At 33.8% G+C, this 21,117-nt stretch overlaps 1 protein-coding gene across 1 annotated transcript in view; it reads right to left on the bottom strand.

The window, feature by feature from the left end:
* The window catches only part of LOC133337196 (uncharacterized), an 86,246-nt gene that overhangs the window by 28,813 nt on the left and 36,316 nt on the right, over positions 1-21,117 (bottom strand). Inside the window, exons 2-3 of the mRNA XM_061545452.1 lie at positions 16,957-17,167; positions 8,136-8,273 (exon numbers count right to left, since the gene is read on the bottom strand). Coding sequence (XP_061401436.1) covers positions 8,136-8,273; positions 16,957-17,167 — 349 coding nt within the window. The remainder of the gene's footprint in view (positions 1-8,135; positions 8,274-16,956; positions 17,168-21,117) is intronic.

Below are 21,117 nucleotides of genomic sequence, written 5' to 3'. Positions count from 1 at the left end.
GAATGATGTCTGCCAAGTTTCGTAATGATCGGCTCAGATGTAGATATACCTCCCACATATATATTCGTACGATTTAATGTAAATTGTGCACCAAAGCCTCTATATATCTTTCGATCTGCACGAAATTTGGCATAGCTTGCTGAATTAAGTATAGAATAATGAGTGTAAAATCGGTTCATATTTAGATGTAGCTCCCATATGTATTTTCATCCGATTTTATGTAAATGGTTTACCAAAGTCCTCATAAAACATTCAATTTACACAACATTTGGCATATCGCACTGAATTGAGACGAAAATGATGTGTGCTAAGTTTTTTTGAAGATGTGCAAAGTTTGGACGAAACCACAAAATGAATCCCACATTCACCCCATTTTGCATGCTCAAATTGGTGTATGGTGTCATATACCGCAGCATTCTGTTTTGGTTTAATTTACATAATGTTAACGAAATTCAACAAATATGAGTTTAATGAAATAAAATTCAATAGCTATTGACGTGTTATAAAAACAAATATTTTGTTTGTATTTGCAACAACATTATTACAACTATGGAAAATAAACACAACATTTAATATTCAAAAACAAAAAAGACCCAATATTGGTTTTTTCAATAAAAATATATTTATCATCAACAATGGAAATAGCTTTCATTATGGAGTTTATTGCCTAACTTTGTATGCTTGTAGGAATGTCTATATTGATTTGTTGTTAGTGGTTTTGCTTTTAAAACAATTCATTTGGAGTGGACAACATATTTACAAAACTTTACAGTTGACTTTGTTTAGTGGTTTGTTCATGAACACATATTATTTTGTTATTCCAAATATTATATTATAATGTGTGGATGGTATATTTTTATATTCTAAAATTCTCTGTCAATTTATCGTTCAGTTCTTTCCGAATGACTTTTGTAATTACTCTACCATTTAAGCGAATTGAGACAGACCACCAAAATTTTGAATGTATCATAATTACTGTTGCCCATATTTAATTTAACATATTAAACATAAATTATATATTCCAAAGTAGAGAAGATTTTTGAAAAAAAAAATTTACTTGTGGAACAGCTACAAAACAATATTTGTGGCATCAGCAAACCACAGCGAATGCAAAAAAGTAAGTCATTAAAAACACATTATCGACCATATTTAAATACTATTCCGACCTCATAGTGAGATTTGCGCCAGCACTCAAAGAGTCGACAAGGGAATTACAAATTATATGTTAAAGCCACAGCGAACAGTAAATAAGAGTTATATATATATACACACATATATATGTTTTATATGGACGTAGCATTGATTCTTAAGATAGATACCAACATACATTTTATGTAAAACAAAGGACTGCACGGAAAATGGTCTTGTAATAACATTACGTTTATGTCCTTCATATTTTGTTTCTCAATAATAATTTTACATGAATGAACTATTGTTCGGCCGGGTCAAACTTTTTATAATCTACTCGGTGTGGACCTTTAAATGGAGACTATGATTTTGCATTGCCTGATGTAGGTCTTTGATGTTTTGAGAAAAAAATAATGTTCCTAATTAACTAGCATCAATATTGAAAACTATGGTACTAACTTAAGAACAGGGTGCGGAGAATGATAAAAATACACTTTTTCTCACGAATGCTCACGGTGAGAATTCGAATGTTTTGCAATTTATCGCGAATGATAAAGTTATAATGAATGAACAAATGCAATCTCTCGCAAATGTTCGCATTACACGAAAAATTCACGAATGATAAAACTTCGCTACAAGCGTCGTCGATTCATTCATTCGCGAGCATTTGTTGTTGAAGAATATTCATTTGAAAAACTCAAAAAGCAAATGTTCTCGAATGCTCGCGAGACAAACAAAAATATCATAAAAAAGTAAACACACAAACAACGAAAGAATGTGTCCAACAACTATTGAGTTCTCGAACTTTGTTGTTATTTTTACTGCCGTTTGAGCATTCGGAAAATATATATGGGAGCTAAATCGGAACCGATTTTCACGAAACTTAGCACACATCATTCTAGGCTTAATTCAATACGTTGTGCCGAATTTCGTGCAAATCGAAAGATGTTTATGGACTTTGGTGCACCACTTACCTTAAATCGGACGAAAATATATATGGGAGCTATATCTAAATCTGAACCGATTTTTGAACCAATTTCAATAGGGTTCATCCTTGGACCAAATAAGTGACGTATACCAAATTTCATCCAATTCGGATAATAAATGCGACCTGTACTTTGTTCACAATTTAACATGGACAGACAGACGGACGGACATGCATAAATCGACTTAAAAAGTGATTCTATGTATATTCTCAAAAGGAACCATGTGTCTATCTCCTTCCTTTTGCCTGTTACAAACATACGCACAAAGACATAATACCCTGTATCACAGTGTGGTGAAGGGTATAAAAAACCAAAAAAAAGTTTTCGGTCTACTTCATCAAAATATTATTATCTGATCATCACCGACAATTGTAGGCGTTGGATCCTCATGGGAAATTTCAAAGCGATCAGAGCTATATTTCCGCCTTCTAGTGTGGTAGTGGGTTACTAAATACCCAACATACCATTCAGTAATCAAATCTCAATACCACTTGAGAACAAGCTTATAATAATAGTTGTTCTTAAGCTTTTTTTTAGTAATATTAAAAAAATGTTGTTAAAATGTGAATTCACAAACAGTTTTCAACTATGCTTGAGAAACTATTGTTGTACACAAATGTTTCTCAAGTGTTGTTAAAGAAATCTGACTATTGAGAAAAACTTATTATTCTCAATAGTTTTTTAAATGTGAATTCACAAGCAATTCTCAACTATGCTTGAGAAACTATTGTTGTACACAATTGTTTCTCAAGTATAATTCAATCTGACGATTGAGAAAACCTTCTTATTCTCAATAGTTTTTTAATCGACGCTGTCGTCGTTTGCCCACGCGTCAGCTATAAACTGGTACCGTTAGTTATTTTCATGGAATTTGTGTTGTTTTGTTTTGCCTGTAAATTCATTGCAAAGTTTGTTAAGCGAGCGGACGGACGTGCATTTTCATTGTGTAAAAAATATAATAAAAGGTAATAAAATGCCAAATAAATATAAAAAAGCGTGAGAAGAGAAACGAATGAAGTAATAGAACTTCTTTTAAACAATAAAAAACAAAAAATAAGTGAATGTGAAGATTCCAGTGCTGGTGTTTCCAATTGCGATCAAATTAAAGAAAATAATTGCGAATATTTAAGCTGTACCGAGAGTGATGAATCGTCAATTACTAATATTTTTGAAAACTTCAATATACGCAATGAACTGGCTCAGTGGAGTGTAAAATATTTAATTTCTAACAAAGCATTGAATGATCTGTTGGTAATTATAAAAAAAATAGAACCAAATCTACCAAACGACTCTAGAACATTAAAAAAACTCCTAGAGATGCGCCAATTATTCAGCTTGAAGGTGGAGAATATGTGCACTATGGCCTAAAAGACTGCTTGACCGATTTCCTGACTAATTCTTCATATGAAAGTGACAATATTGCATTAAATATAAATGTTGACGGGCTACCGTTAGCAAAAAGTTCGCTGGCTCAAGCTTGGCCAATATTAGTAAATGTGAATGGCACAAAACAGGTACATACTGTAGGAGTTTACACAGGCAACAGTAAACCCAAAGACATAAATACATTTTTAGCACCATTCATTGAGGAACTCAACGAAATTATTGCCACTAATTTTTCTTACAACAATAAAACTTTTAATGTAAGCTGCCGATCATTTATATGTGATGCCCCGGCAAGGTCACTTGTTATGGGTATCAAAAGCCATACAGGCTACAATTGCTGTCATAAGTGTACGCAAAGAGGAGAATATGTTCAAAATCGAATGATTTTCAAACTTGAAAATTGTGGTTTACGAACTGATGAAAGTTTTAGAGCTCGTCAATATAAAAATCATCACACAACAAACTCCCAAATAGTGATAGAAAAGTTACCAATAGACATAGTGCAATCATTTCCATTTGACTACATGCACGTTGTATGCCTTGGAGTTGTTAAGTCCTTAATGACGGCGTGGATTAAAAAAAGAAATTGCTCTTTTTCGCTGCGACCAGAACAAATGAAATTGTTAGATTATAAACTCCAACAACTTATACCCCATACACCTCGGGAATTTTGTAGAAGGCCACGAGGCTTGAAGGAATTTGAGCGATACAAGGCCACAGAATTTCGGCAGTTTCTTCTTTACACTGGTCCTTTTGTATTAAAAAATATTTTAAATGAAAGTCTTTATTCGCATTTTTTGCTATTAAGTTTGGCTTTACGAATTCTATTAGATCAAAACAAATGCAAAACACATAACGAGTGTGCTGAAGATATGCTAAAACAATTTGTGAGAAACGTTCCAGATAATTATAATGAAACCACCTTGACTTACAACTTCCACTGCCTAACTCACCTAGCAAGTGATGCTTTACTATATGGTTCATTAGAAAACATAATGCTTTTAAATTTGAAAACAAGTTAGGAAAATTAAAGCGTCTTGTAAAAAAAAAGAATAACATTTCCGCCCAGCTATACAATAGATTCGTTGAACAAAGCCTAAATTACTTAAATTCAGAGGGGTATGAAAGTTTAGAAAAAAGTACTAATACCTTTGTTCAAAATAAATATTTATATTTGTCAATTGATGCTCCTAAAAATTTTTATAGTGTTGGACAAGAAGTTTTTAAAGTCGAATCAATAGATTGCACAGAACGACAAAGAATTTTTGGAAAAAAGGTTCAGAATTTGGAAGAAATGTTTCACCGTCCACTGAAATCTTCTCACTTAAATATATGGCAAACATCACACTTAGAATTATCAGAAACAACCCAGGAACACAATTTACATGAAATAATAAAAATGACGTATTTCTTAATTGACGATCCATTCCATTCCATTCCATTTCATATCCTAAATATTAACCGATCTTTTCCAAAAACAATAGGGGTCTTCATTGGCCAGAAACCATCCTACATGCAAAATTTCGTGAAAATTGGTCCATAACTGTGGCCTGTATCGTGTTTACAAATTATAATGGACAGACGGACGGGCGGACACACATGTCTTGAGCGACTCAGCTAGTCGAGATATGACGATGGGTATACTTAAAGGTGGCGTTATATACTTTTGGGGCTGCACAATGCTATAATACCCTGACAACATAGTTGTGTAGGGTATATAAAAAATACGAATAATCGGAGGGTAAACTTTGTATATTCTGGTTAGGGAGATTTTTAATTCAATGAAAATCCAAAATATAAGATTACAGACAACTAAGTTGACGTGGCAAATACCCCCAAAATACTGAAATTTGGGATGAACTGTTACAGCACCCATGTCTGTCATAAAAAGTGGACCATTAATGATAATTTTTAGATCATTTTCTACCGAGTGAGAACCATATTGTTTTCTATACACATTATAAAGTGTATATGGGCAATATTGCCAATTTTTTAACATAGCTGAAGCGGAGGTTCACACCTTTATAACTCGGGAACTACTTAAGTATATGAAAAAAAGTGAATAGTTTTGGGTTAATTGATCTGTCGTTGCAAACTGCTCATGATATTGACCTCCAAACTTTATTTTAGTGGAAGCTGTGTCTACTTTAATGTAAAAAAATGTGTAAAAACAGGTTGAGGCGAACCAGTTTTTTTATATTCTCTATGGATTTGTGACTAAGCCACTCATTGCACGGCCTTCGTGTCAAAATAAAACTAGAAGCCAACAAAATGGGGACTACGCCCCTTATGTATCATTTTTCAAAATTTTAACTGCATCTACCTTTAAATGATGCTGACATTTTGAAGCTAGATTTTGAGTGTTTTTTGAATTTTAGTTCTAGCATTAATACGCGAACAGGAATTTCTAAAAATCGATTATACGATTATTGTAGTCGCGAATCTGCGTAATTTGATATGTATTTTGTGTATGTAGCATGCACAGCTTCAGAGTAATACTCATCCGAAGGTGCGAATTTTGTGCGATCAAATTTCTAAAAAACCTATTTTTCGGGCCAAATTTTTAGATCTGTCAACTGAATGATATGGGTACCCGCGATCAATAAGTTTTTTTCCGTTTCGGATGATATAAAATCTTCTTCGTGAAAATCCATCTACTAGAACGGCGGGAACTGGCCTTCCAAAAACACGAAATTTGGCAAAAAATGTTTTTGAAAATATCGCGGATTTATTTGCGTTTTCTGTGTATCATTTCCGCTTCAATAAATGACCTCATACGGATTTTGATCTTTTTCGAAAAGAGAACTTTAAAAACTTCAGCCGAAAGAGAGATGTACGCAATTTATCTCAAAAATAGATTGTGATGGCACATCCATGGTTCTTAATGGACCACATTGAAATCGGTATAGATCGATGTATTTTTATAGGGTGCACACTGAAATCGGATGCGCGTTAATGACATATGGAGTTTTCGGAAATTATTCGCGTTTTACGGTTTTTTGGGTACTTCAATGTAACGTGCGGCACATCTTAGCCGTCAAATGAAATTTCGCAAAATATATATGGATTGGAAGATAAACTTCAGTACTTCCTGGAAACCGCATGCGCATCAAATGATTTTGAGAATTACGCGACTTAGACGCAATTTAAAATGTATATTTCATAATATTATTTTATTTTAAGATTTATTCCTATTTATAGAACCCTAAGATTTATCGGAAGGGTCTTGATATAATCCGCAAGGCGTATACTTATACACAAAAAGTGATTATTTTTATATGTCAATTTTTCAGCGAAATTCGGGAAAAATATCAGAATAACCCCAACATTTTTTTCTGAAATTTCTTGTATACAATTAAAAAAATAAATGTGATGACATTATTTTTTCGAACCAAAAACAAATATTTTTCCTCAATATCTTGTTTTGTTGTCGCTGTGATTTACAAACAGCTACACGGACTTGTGTGATTTTGATATCATTTGATTCACCATGGTGTTTAGATTATGTAGATATTTTTAAATTAATTTTTAAGTGTGTGTATGTCATTAATATAATGAAAATATTTACGTAATCTCCTATATTTTCATTATTTTTCTCATATTTCGCGAAGATGTGCAACTTTTTTGCGATTTTTATAATATATTCATATTCTTATTTTACGGAGGAAGATATATATCAAAGTTTTTGGTCTATATAATAAACGGCGTAATTTTAAGATTTTTTTCTTATGCCCAAAATTAAAACCTCGATAACTTTTGCGCGCATCAACCAAAAATTTGATCGCGAACGGTTTCGGAGTCAGAACATTTTTCCCTATATGTGTACCAAAAATCATTGATGTGCCACAAAAACAAAAAAGCTGATTTTTTGAAAATGGAATATTAAAAAATTGGCAATATTGCCCATATATTATTTTTATTATTCACGAATATTTAAGTTTTCCCTTCAAAGGATACACAATCTATGGGCATGAAAAGGCATTATTGTGATATTTATGCACTGAACCTTATGGCTAATGAGGGTATATACACTTTAATACGGTGACAATTTGAAGTCGGTTTCCAAATGTCCGTCTGTCTGTTTGGTCGGCTGGTGCACAATATTTCTACCAAATTTATTTTATGTTCGAAGATGGGGAATATCGGTCACATCCCCCACAAAATGGTCAAAATTGTGCAAAGAAATAATTTTATAATATCATGCGAACGGACTATCCGATTTGAATCAAAATTTGTAGAATCTTGTAAATCTTATGAATTAAATAACCGATAATATCTAAAATACTTTTCTTATATTCTAAAATTAATGATTAATTCCGAGAATTAGTTAACTATTAATTACGAGAATATGTTTTACAAACATATTAATTTTGTGTAAGTTTATATGTACATACACCTGTATACATATGTGCATGTACATTCATAAACCATACAAAACATTACAAGGGCAATAACATCTGAGCTCAATCAAAGATATGTAAACATAAATCCTATTGATTTCCAATTATAAAGTCCAAAACTTGAAGTGTTGTGTGTGTATTAATACGTGAATTATTAGCTTATATTTAAATTTATATCTCATAGAAGTTATTAAGTTAGTGAATGCAGTTAACTAAAAAACAATTAAAAACAAACCGGCAACAGTTTGTAGTGGTCCAAACATTCCAGCAAATTCATCATCACCCGACTGATAGACACGATCGTTTGTAATAAAGAATGAATCGTCGTTGTAGAATTGTTGCATCATGTCATTTTGTTCCGAATCTAAAGTGTCTAAATAAAATAAAAAATAAAAACATAAAATAAGCAAATTAAATTTTTGTTAAAAAAATAACAGGAAATAATAAAAGAATGAAATAAAATCAAAAACGCTTAAATGTAATCAAAATATGAGTCAACAGTATACTCCACGCTCTACGAACCCACAATGTCAAATTACAGCCCCCTTGGTGAGTAAAAACAAATATAGCATTCAACATCCCGAATATTTAGCGAATTCATTATATGGAAGCTAAACCAAAATAAGAATATTTGACACCGCATTGGAACCTTAAATACCATTCCTATAGCCAAAATCGTCAATATTCAATATTTTTGGATCTAAAAAAGTAGACCAAAATTTATAATTTTTAATAGATGAGATCCCAAAATACCAAAATGTCCATAATACCGAATATTCGGGGATACCAAAATATGGAGGCCACCTTAAGATCATGTTCTGACGGGCACTTGAAAAATAATAAATTTCGTGTTTATATAATTTCAAATACACAAATTCGGCAGCAAAACAAATGCATTGTTAATTACATTTCCAAAATGCATATGTGTTTGTATTCGCTCACAGCATATGTGAGCGCACACACACACACACAATGCATTCAACCTTGTGTGTAACCACTCAAGGGTTAGATGCCATGGCCATGAAGGATGCCACGCGATCTTCAGATAATGATAGCAAAAAGTCAACAGCAATTTACATATTCAGCATAAATTACCAACTCCTCTGAAGCATAAACACTACGAGAAGGTAAAAAAAAACACAAAATGTCATCCCCCAAACATATACGAGTAACAACACAATAGCCCAGCTCATTTATGAATTGTAATGTACAATAATAGGCCCCCGGTGGATACGAACAAAGTGTACGCTTTAATTTTTTATGTTTGTACAAGTTGTGAGAGCAGCGCAGAACAAATGGCTGGTTTACTTTTAATTGGATCTAATTCAGTTCGCACTACAATTTGCCGACGCAAGGGGAACACTTGTGGTGGTGGGTAATTTGCTTTGTAATTCATTTAGGGACATGGACTAATTTTTGGCGAAAACAAGATTTGAATTGTTAATGTTCTAAAGCTTATTTGAAAAAAGTTAAGTGAAATAAATGTAAAAAATTTTGTAAGGCCATAGAAAAAAGCTGGCTATATGACAGGCATTGTGTAAGAACTTTTAGGGTCGAGGAGAAATAAATAATATTACGAAAAAAGATGTATGTATGATACGACGCATGTGTATGTGGTGAGATGTTGTTAGGTTAGTGGGAATCAAGAGACGAGAAATTGTGGACTAATAATTTCAGTACACCACAGCATTTTTTGTCCTTTGTAAAAATGAACAGGCAAAAGGAAACGAGATAGAATTATGGTTTGTAACGTGATCGTTTCATACATTATGCACTACCCAAACGTTAACCCACCTAAATATTTAGTAGTAAGTAACGTCGCAAAGTAAGCCTAAGCCGGCATCATTACCTGTGTTCTTCAACTTCAATGTAATTATCGACTAATACATTTCCTGAAGTACACAATAATTCTCATTCACTTCGTAGTACCATACGGATATATTTTTCACTTTTCCATGCGGAAAGGGTCGATCTCGGACGTTAACGAACTACGAGTGACGAATATGTGTGGCTCGTCCGCATCCTCGCATACTGGTAAATGTTAACAACGTGTCAGCCTCTCTCATAGCCAGCTCCCCTCTCAAGGCCTGCTCCATACTAATAACCCCTAACTACTAACCGAACTCTGATGAACCCGAACCATCCGATCATCAACAAGCTGATATCAGCTATCCGAGTAGCATCAAGTCGACTGTAGCCAGTCGTTCATCAAGGAGCCCATATCAGCCAGCAGAGTATCTTTAAGCCGACTACAATCAAACAAATACCTACGAAGCGACCACAACAAAGCCAAATAACAACCGGCGGATTAGTATTGAGCCGACATCATGTAACCAGCCGGCTATTAAAGGTCTCTATATCTAGCAGTCAATAACACTATTAAAAGGTTCCAACGCATAAAAGCTTATCTCATAAACAAACTATTATTCATATTGTAAACACACGAGTATTTTAATAAAGATTGAAATTGTAACCACTCGTGTTTTTACTTAAGGTCTGTGGGTCCTTAGGATGACCCTGGCAGATACTGGGCTTACTTTAGCCTTAGTTAAAACCACTCGTTATAGGTTCCTTTGAGGATATGCATAGAACCATGTTCAATTGTAATTTATGATCCGAATGAGTTGAAATTTGGCGCAAAGACGAAACCTGCTGAAATTGGTTCAGATTTAGATATAGCTTTCATATGTACGTTTGTCCTATTCCACAATAGTTCACCCAAGTCACTAAGTTGGAATACTGTAAGTATTAAGTCTTAATGGACGAAATGTTAAGTTTCGTTAAAATCGGTTCAGATTTAGCTATAACTCCCACTTATATTCTCAACCGATTTTATGGTGATCCAAAGCCCACATATTTATCTCGATTTACACGAAATTGTGCGTAGCGTATAAAAATTAGTCTAGTAATATGTGTTCTAGGTGTCGTTGAAATCGCTTCACAATATAAAGGATATAATACTGCCAAAGACCTTTTCGTCCGATTTGGTGCACCAGACGAAATTTTGGTCAGAGCACTGTGCTGCAGCATAACAAGTGGTGTATGACACGTTTTGCACAAATCGGTCCAGATTTTCATGTAGCTTCCATACATAATTTTTCTCGAAAATGGTACTCCCAAGTCTGCCCGATCGACATGCTATTTTTCCATAGATTTCAGAACGGTGTGTGGTTCAAATATCTATGTAGATCACATATTTAATTATATCCGATTACATTCTTTTCTATCGATATATTACTGTACATATGGGCATCTCTTATATGTACTCAAACTGATTTAAAGGGATTCCCCCATTCTCGGGGTGAAATTTTTTCTTGGTATAATTCGAATCTACACTAATTAAAGAATGTCTACAAAATTTCAAGTAAAAATCTGAAGAACTCTTGAAGATATAGCCGATTTATTGTGTCAGCATCAAGTGACGGCTGAAGGGCTTCTCAAACTTTAAAACAAATGTGTTTAAACAAATGTGTTTAACCATTTGTGAAGAAATTCGCGAATTACAACAAATAGGAATTAATTTAATTTATATTTGAAATACAAGATTTAAAACCGTTATAACTTTTGTGCGCAGCATCCGAATTTGTGAACGCGAACAGATTTCGAATCAGCATATTTTTCTTAACTTATGTACCAAAAATCATGAATGTGCTCGCAAAAAAAATTTTAAATTTTTTTATGGTATTTTAAAAGAATTTTGTAATTTCCCATATATGCAAAGTTACAAACATTAACAAGCACATAACAAAGATCGTTCGTTTCGTTTGGTGGTTGAAATTCGTTTTGTTTGTTTTCACGAATGAAAATAAACATTCCCGAATTCTAGCGAATGCTCAAAACAGCAACAACAATAACAACAAACGGTTGGGAACTCAATTGTTGTTGGACATGTGTTTTGTTATTCCACACACTTTCTGCTACACACACACATTCGTTGTGTGTGTTTACATTTTTATGATATTTTTGTTGGTTGTTGTTTTTATCAGTGCTCGCGAGCATTCGCGAACATTTGTTTTTTGAGTTTTTTAAAAAAATGTTCTTCAGCAACAAATGCTCGCGAACGAACGAATCGACGACGCATGAAGAGAAATTTTATCGTTCGTGAATTTTTCGTTTAATGCGAACATTCGCGAGAGAATGCAAATGATTGTGCATTCATTGTAACTTTATCATTCACGATAAATTGAAAACATTCGAATTCTCGCCGTGAGCATTCGTGAGAAAGGACATATTTTAATCATTCTTCGCACCCTATGATTTAAAGTATCCCTTGCAGCAAATGTGCGATATACTCGCAACAAATTTCTCTAATGTTAACAAAATCCGTTCATCAGTTTTTGCTCTAGAACACATATGGTGCATCTGTTTATATACAGGTAGATATTGGATTGATAGATATTAGAATCGGAAGTTAACCTCTTCCATATGCTCAAATTGACAAATGGTGTTATATATTAGAAATTAAAATAGTTACGTATGTTACCATTAAATATGGTATTTTAAATTTCAGACAAGATTGTCCATATATATTTTTCATAAATTACTTTCCACCCTATGGTATACAAATATTCAGATTTTGTCAAAAGTTCTTCCAGACATATCTAATACTCGTACCGAGAATTGTCATGCGATTGTTCTAAGGTATTCATTATTATACTTTCCCACAATATTCTCGAAAATTTCTTTTCTCTGAATATTCTTTTGCGTAATGTGGTATGTCCGGGTTTGTTCGTTAGCATTTATTATTGTTATTATTAAATCTATTTTATTTTTGGCATACAATATAATTGCTATTTTGCCAAGTTAATAAGGAAACAGAAATTATGTTGCGCAAATCATTTTCCTTTACCGTGGGACACATCTGCTCTTCCCACAAGGCAAACTTTGTGCATCTCGGCATTAGTTTGTAATTTTCTAGAGTATATTAAGAAAATATTTATCAGCATAAGAAAAGCTACAAACAAAGTGCTTTAGTAAACAAAAGTGCGGCATTCCACTGATGTTGAGCCAAAGCTGGATGTTGTTGTTGCCGCTCTTATTATCGCTGAAAAATGTTCATGTTGCTGCCACTGTTTCAATTAACGCTACAGTTGCCGCTGGCAGTCACTATCGCGTTTTTGAGATGTTCGCCACAATGTTAATGCCGCCTTAACCGATGACTGAGGAAAGTGAAGATGGTGATGATGACGATGATGATGACATCCAACAACCACCATCCATCCACCCGACACCGAGTTGGTAGCCACTTTTGTGCACCAGCTAGCTCACTAAAAAAGTGCATTCATTAAATTTACATAATTTTTATGGCGGAAACGTCATTAACCTTAAAATGAAACATGCCAGCATGAGCCCTCTTTTGACAAACACACTCTCATACACAACTACATATAGTTAAAATGTAGGAGAAAAAAAGTTATTCATACGCCTCAGTAACTTAAATTAACATTTTTTGCTTCGAACATGGTGAGGTTTCATGGTGTGTACTTCTATGTGGCATGTTGTAACCTACTTATAAACAAATTTTCATCCTGGCCGAAATATAATGTTGAAACATTTATTCTTATTACATTTCCGTTAGACAAACATAAAAAGTACCCCAATGCATGGTGGGTAACATGTGAATGAAAATGTTGTTTTTCTTATACCCTCCACCATTGTATATATTAATTTTGGTTTGTAACTCATCGAAATATTCATTTCCGTATAAAGTATATATATTCTTGATCAGGGTAAAATTCTAAGACGATCTAGCCATGTCTGTTGTAATCACGCTATCTTCTAAAGGAATTGAGATAGGGTGCTAAAATTTTGCATAGGGTTGTCTTTTGTCTGCAGGCAGGTCAAGTTCGAAGATGGGATATATCGTTTAGGCATAGCTCCCATATAAGGGTATCCGCCAAATTTCAGTATTTTGGGGTCCTTGAGCGCGTTTTTCAACCGAATACGCTAAAATTTGGTACATTGGATTCTTATTGGGAACTAAAGGTTTCCACAAAACCATTTTTTCTGGTAGCCCCCATATAACGGTACCTCCTAATTTTCAGTATTTTGGGGGTTTTGATCATATTTTTCCACCGAATTGGCTGTAATTTAGTACTTTGAGTTCTTAATAGGTACCAAATCTCTCCACAAAAAATTATAAATATAGGTCCATTTTTTCGGATAGCCCCCACATAAGGGTACCCCCAATTTTTGGTATTTTGGGGTTCTTGAGCGCGTTTTTCAGCCGAATTTGCTGCAATTTGGTATTTTGTAGTTGTATATAGTAACAAATTTCTCTACCAAAAATGATTAATATTCGCCCCCTTTTTGGGGTAGCCCCCATATAACCCCCTTTTTATACCCTTCACCACACTGTGGTACAGGGTATTATGTCTTTGTGCATATGTTTGTAACAGGCAAAAGGAAACGAGATAGACCCATGGTTCCTTTTGAGAATATGCATAGAATCACTTTTTAAGTCGATTTAAATATGTCCGTCCGTCTGTCTGTCTGTCCATGTATTTTTGTGAGCAAAGTACAGGTCGCATTTATGATCCGAATTGGATGAAATTTGGCACAGGTCACTTATTCGGCCCAAGGACGAACCCTATTGAAATTGGAAAAAATCGGTTCAGATTTAGATATAGCTCCCATTTTCTTCCGATTTAAGGTAAATAGTGTACCAAAGTCCCTATATATCTTTTTATTTGGACGAAATTTGGTATAACGTACTGAATTTGGGCCTAGAGTGATGTCTGCCAAATTTCGTGAAAATCGGTCCAGATTTAGATATAACTCCCATATATAGTTCCGTCCGATTTCATGTAAATGGTGCCCCAATATCCCAATATATCTTTCGATTTGCTGAAATTTGGCATAACGTACTGAGTTGAGCCTAGAGTGATGTCTGCCAAGTTTCGTGAAAATCGATCCAGATTTAGATATAGCTCTTATATATAGTTTCGTCCGATTTCATGTAAATTGTGCACCAAAGTCCCATATATCTTTCGATTTGCACGAAATTTGGCATAACATACTGAATTGATGCTGGAATGATGTGTGCTGAGTTTCGTGAAAATCGATTCAGATTATGATATATATATTTTCGTCCGATTTAATCTAAATAATGTACCATGTTCTTATGTTGCATAGCGTTTTGAATTTAATCCAGAATAATGTGTGCCAAGTTTAGTGAAAATCGGTTGAGATTTAGATGTAGCTCCCTTATTATAGATTGATTTTAAGTAATTGACGCACCAAGGAACCAATACATGGCTGATAAGAACAAAACGTACTGAAATCCGTATAGCCTATCCTGTGGCAAATTTCGTTGAAATCGGTTCATATTTGGATATAGCATCCATATATAAGTAAATTGTGCATCAAACTCCTCATATTTGTGAGATTAATATCAAATTTTGCACAACGTACAAAATTGAGTATAGAATAACGTAGTTGGGTTTTCTAGAAGTACAGACCTAGCCCAACGGATGACCTTTTGATATTTGTTTGAAGTCGATTTACATACTTTTGTTCCATTGTTCAAACGAATGACATGTTTATGGATAGATCTAGGTCGTTTCACATGTAGATAAATATCACATATTTTATTTCATACAATTTCATGATAATAGTCCTATATGTTAGCCGACTATATACCCCCATAGTGGTGAAGGGTAACATATAGTCGGCCCCGTCCGACTTTACTACTTTCCTTACTGGTTTATATTAAAATAGTTATCTGATTTGTTCCGCGTTTTGAGTTTAATTCTAAGACTCTATTGTAATGATTTCACCTGCGGTGGATTACGAGATAAAAAATTAGAACGTAAGGTTCGATAATGAACTATAGCCGCATTTAGAGCTAGCCCCTGTGGGGAGGTTTCAATTAAAAATTAAATTTTTCTGAAATTAAAAATTTCTGAAATTTGTATTATGGTTTACATTATGGTTTATATAATCCGTTTATATATATGGTGGACGGTATCCAAAGTTCGGCCCGGCCGAACTTAACGCTTTTTTTTTGAAAAAATTACACAATATTACCTAAACAAGATCATAACCAGTACCAGGGAATATTTTTAGACTTTGGAAATATGCCAAATATGTCCACTAGCACTAAGGAAATCTTGAAGTTTAGATTTGTTCGAATTGGTCACCTTTGGCACGAATTATGGCCTTCAAACGGCCACACGCTGTCCGAATGTAGCTCTGTGGTATTTCGGGTTCTCGTTGAATAGCACATATCCATACCAACAAAATTTAATATTGGCACAAGTTTCAGATTAGTACCCATATAGCGATGGTCAGTAATTTGGGATTTTGGACACGTTTTCCAACTTGGCTTTAATTTTGATAATTGGGTTCTCATTGTACAGCACATTTCCGAACTAAAAATTTTTAATATTGATTCACAAGGGTAGCCCCCATAATATTGTACCACCCAATATGCTGATTTAGGACACGTTTTTCAACCGAATTGGCTGCAATTTGATATTTCGAGTTCTCATAACGATAGCACCAGATCTCCGCACTAAAAATTATTAATATTGACCCAAATCGGTATTTTGAGAGTTTTGGATACGTTTTTCAACCGAATTTGATGTAATTTGGTATTTTGTATTCTTATTGGCTGTCAAAATTCACTACCAAAAATATCAATATTTCAATCATTTTTTTCGCTATGTTCAAGCTCCTAACATAACATTAGTTTTTTTTAGAAAAAAGCTGCTGTATATATATATATATATATATGAAATTGCAAGTCTTTTTTCCATGAATCAATATCATAACGTCAATTAAATGACCAGCTACGATTTTCAGGAAGATTCTCATATTTTGTTATTTGACTTAATAATCAATCAACATGAACACTTGTATTAAACTACATTTAATTGATTCCTGTAATCTGTATAGATTGCAGTTTCATCTACAAAAATTAATTCTAAATCCCGGGCATTAACAATATTAACAATCTTATATTGCGATTTTTTACGTATGTGTGTTTGTAGGAAAATTTAAAATTTATACATACATATACATATATATTACATACATATATTAATTAAACTTACCAACTATATTTAGGTGAACGGAAAAACTTCGCACTGGCTGCGTTGATATTTGACATTCATAAACACCGGCATCACGTTGTTGGGCCCATTTAATTTGTAATGTCCATTCATCAATGTCACGGTGATACGATGTTTGAAATCTCTGATCGGTGGTGTAGGTATATGTGCCAACCGTCAATATATGTAAATCTCGGTGACGAATCCAGGCAACCTAAAGAGATAAAAAAATAATGGCATTCGATTACTGTGTGTAAATACATAAAAACCAGTAAGGAAAGTTGTAAATTCGGACGGGGCCGATTATATGATACCCTTCACCACTTTGATTATATTTAGAAGATGCATCCTAACAGATGTTGCATTTTTGATATTAAATCTGTATATATATCGGAACCGACTAAGATCAATCCATAAACATGCCTTCCTGCAACCTATGCTAAATTTCATTTCATTCAGGCAGATTTAGAGTCATATGCGTACAATGAGACAAATTTATGTAAATCGATTTACTGTTCAAATTTTAATCTCAGCCAGACAACCTTCGAATTATATATGGAAGCTATGTCTGCATCTGCACCAATTAAAACACACGCAATAACGTCCTTCTAGTCTCAATTTGATAGGTTGCGCAAAAATTTCTTGTCAAGTGGACAAACATTAGGAGACCTAAAATTGGAAGAAAATATATATGTGGGAGCTATACCTAAATCTTAACCGAATTAAACGAAACTTGCCAGAGATTAAGTTCAGTACATGTGTACAAAATTATGTGCCAATCGGACAAACTTTGGCTAGTGCGCCATTTACATTAAATCGGCCAAATATATATATATATATACATATATAGGAGCTATATTTAAATCTGAGCCGATTTCAGGAAACTAAATCCACATCATTATATGATCAATTCAGTACACTATGACAAATTTCGTGCAAATCGAAATATATATAGGGACTTTGGTGCACCATTTACATTAAATGAGACGAATATATATATGGGAATTCAGTACCCATATCGAAAGATATTTAGGGGCTATGGTGCACCATTTACATTAAATCGGACGAAAATATATATTGGAGCTATATCTAAATTTGAACCAATTTTTCCCAATTTCAGTAGGGTTTGTCCTTGGGCCAAATAAATGAGCTGTGCCAAATTCCATTCAATTCGTATAATAAATGCGACCTGTATTTTGTTTACAATTTAACATGGACAGACAGACGGACGGACATGCATAAATCGACTCAGAAGTGATTCTATGCATATTCTGAAAGGGAACCATGTGTCTATCTCGTTTCCTTTTGCCTGTTACAAACATATGCACAAAGACATAATACCATGTACCACAGTGTGGTAAAGGGTATAAATATATGGTAGATAAAATAGTCGTTATGGCCCCCATACCGAATCTTCCGCCGAAATAGCTGTATTTCGGTATTAGCCCCACTTAATTGAATAATTAGTATTTGTTGACATTGTCATTTCAAATTCTGCGTAATAATTGCTTTTCGTTGTTGAATATAATTTTTGTTTACAAAATTGTTAAAAAAAGCAAAACAGTTACGACATACACAGTTTATGTGTATGTGTACATAGTTTCTGAGTTATTTCATAAAGTTTTTCCAATTGAAATTCACTCAGGAGGAAAAGGAACGAACATATTTTACGGCGCAGGAAAACGAGAGAGACTAACCAACTTTATTCGTTAAATTATTAACAAATGTAATTATTTCTTATGATTCTGTTTGTCGTGGTATAAAACTTTAGTCATTATGACGCCAAACTTCAACATGAACTCATGTGAGTATGAAAACAATTCAATTTCATTTAGTTAAATGGCATGCATGTGTAATAGGCTGGAGAGAAGAAAATTATTTTTTTTATGAAAATTCTCTATTTTATGAGACAATAAGAGTGGGATAAACATAGAAACACTTTGTGAAACAAAATTTGAAAAGCCCCAACGGCGGACTATATTGGAGAAAATTTAAACATATGTATATAGCTCTGATGATGCGAACATCATGAAGGCTCACAGGGGAAGACACATAATGGTGATCGTTCAGTAGGTCTGTAGAATGTAATATAGTATTTTTGGTAGTATTTATCCACTTTTTAGGGTTGACCCCATGTAACGGGGTGTTTATAACAATTTCGGTATTTTAGGGAAAATTATTCAGCGTAGACCCCATAAAGAATATATAGTCCGCCTGTAAGGGTACCCTCATTATTCAGTATTTTGATGGGTTTGGTTATATTTTTCAACAAAATTGTCTTTAATTGTATTTTATGACATTGAAAGAACCGAAAAATATGATTGAAATTATCAAAACATCATATAGTAAGACTACAGTTTTATGGGGCTATTAGGAGGGGGATAAAAATTACAGCCAATTCGGTTGAAAAAAGTGTTCAAAATTCTCAATATACAGACTTGCGTCAATATTAAAAATTTTTAGTGCAGCGATGTGGTGGTAACCTTATGAGAACCTAAAATACCAAATAACAGCAATTTGGTCGGAAAATGTGTCCAAAATCGCCAAAATACCGAATATTGGGGGTACCATTACATGGGGGCTACACTAAAACGTGGACTAGGAATACTAACAGTGCTTGTGTAAATTTCAGAACTCATCTTAAATATTGCGATCTCTATCCAGATTTCATCAGACAGACAGGCAGACAGACATATAATTTTATTCTGATCAAAAAAAAAATATATATATACTTTGTGGGATCTCCACCTTATGATGGAGGGTATAATAATCAATATAGGTCTATGTTTAGACATAACTCTCCAATATATTAGGGTAGTTTCCCATTGTCAGTAAGTTCAATGTTTTGGCCTCATTTTCCCATTGTAGTGGCTGTAATTTGGCATACGGCGACATTGGAGTGTAAACGAAGTTTTTGAGAAATGGTCTATATAGGTCCACGTTCTTAAATCGACCGCCTCATTTCGCATTTATTAAGGTGTTACTAAATATTCTCATCGTATTGGTTATAATTATGGATTTACGATTATTGAAGATAAAGCAACGTTATTCTAGAAATTATTCAACACTGTCTGATGCTTTAAAATAGTCTTCTCCACATAATGTAATAGCATAGTCCCCATATAAAGCTAAAGACCGATTTAAGGGGACCCCCCCATTCTCGGGGTCGAAATTTTTGTTGATATAATTCGAATCTACACTTATTAAAGAATGTCTCTACATAATTTCAAGTGAAAATCTCAAGAACTCTTGAAGATATCGCCGATTTATTGTGTCAGCATCAAGTGACGGCTGGCGGGCACGATAACTCAGAAACTAATAATCCAATCGGTTCCAAATTTTGCAACGTTTCTCTGGGAGTCTATAGCTCTCGTATGAACTAGGATAAAGCCAATCGGTGAAGATCTTCCTTATTTTTTAACTTGGTCTTTGGTAAAAAATCGGCGATTTTCCAAAAATATTTTTTCAAAGGTCCACAATTTTGTTAATTTTATAGCGAAGTCAATAATCCTAGTTCATGCGAGAGCCAGACAGTTACTCTTTCTAACACCGTTGGAATTTTCGGATTCCGATGTTCCAGTGAGGAGTTATCATGCCCGCCATCAAAAATAAGGACTTTTCTTTAATTACAAAAAACAACAACAATAACAAAATTTTTTTTGTAAATTATTTTCCTTCTCTTTTAAATCTTCAAATATATATGTGCAAAGTTACAAATCTTAACAAGCATTGGTATTGATTTACCAGCACATTGAAATTCTTGAAAAATTAAAATCGAGAATGGGTGGGGTTCCCTTAAGGAATTTTTTAACGCACACCATACAAAATTCGTTCCGGTGGTACCGAAATTAACGAAGCTTTTATTTGGTTAATATTTATACCCTTCACCACACTGTGGTACAGGGTATTATGTCTTTGTGCATATGTTTGTAACAGGCAAAAGGAAACGAGATAGACACATGGTTCCTTTTGAGAATATGCATAGAATCACTTTCTAAGTCGATTTATGCATGTCCGTCCGTCCGTCTGTCCGTCTGTCTGTCTGTCTGTCCATGTTAAATTGTAAACAAAGTACAGGTCGCATTTATGATCCGAATTGAATGAAATTTGGCATAGGTCACTTATTCGGCCCAAGGACGAACCCTATTGAAATTGGGAAAAATC

The sequence above is a fragment of the Musca vetustissima genome, unplaced genomic scaffold, assembly GCF_032173495.1.
Source record: "Musca vetustissima isolate MV318-11 ecotype Yass unplaced genomic scaffold, APGP_CSIRO_Mvet_v1 utg10180, whole genome shotgun sequence".
Taxonomy (NCBI): Eukaryota; Metazoa; Arthropoda; class Insecta; order Diptera; family Muscidae; genus Musca; species Musca vetustissima.
This window is presented reverse-complemented; position numbering and strand designations above follow the sequence as displayed.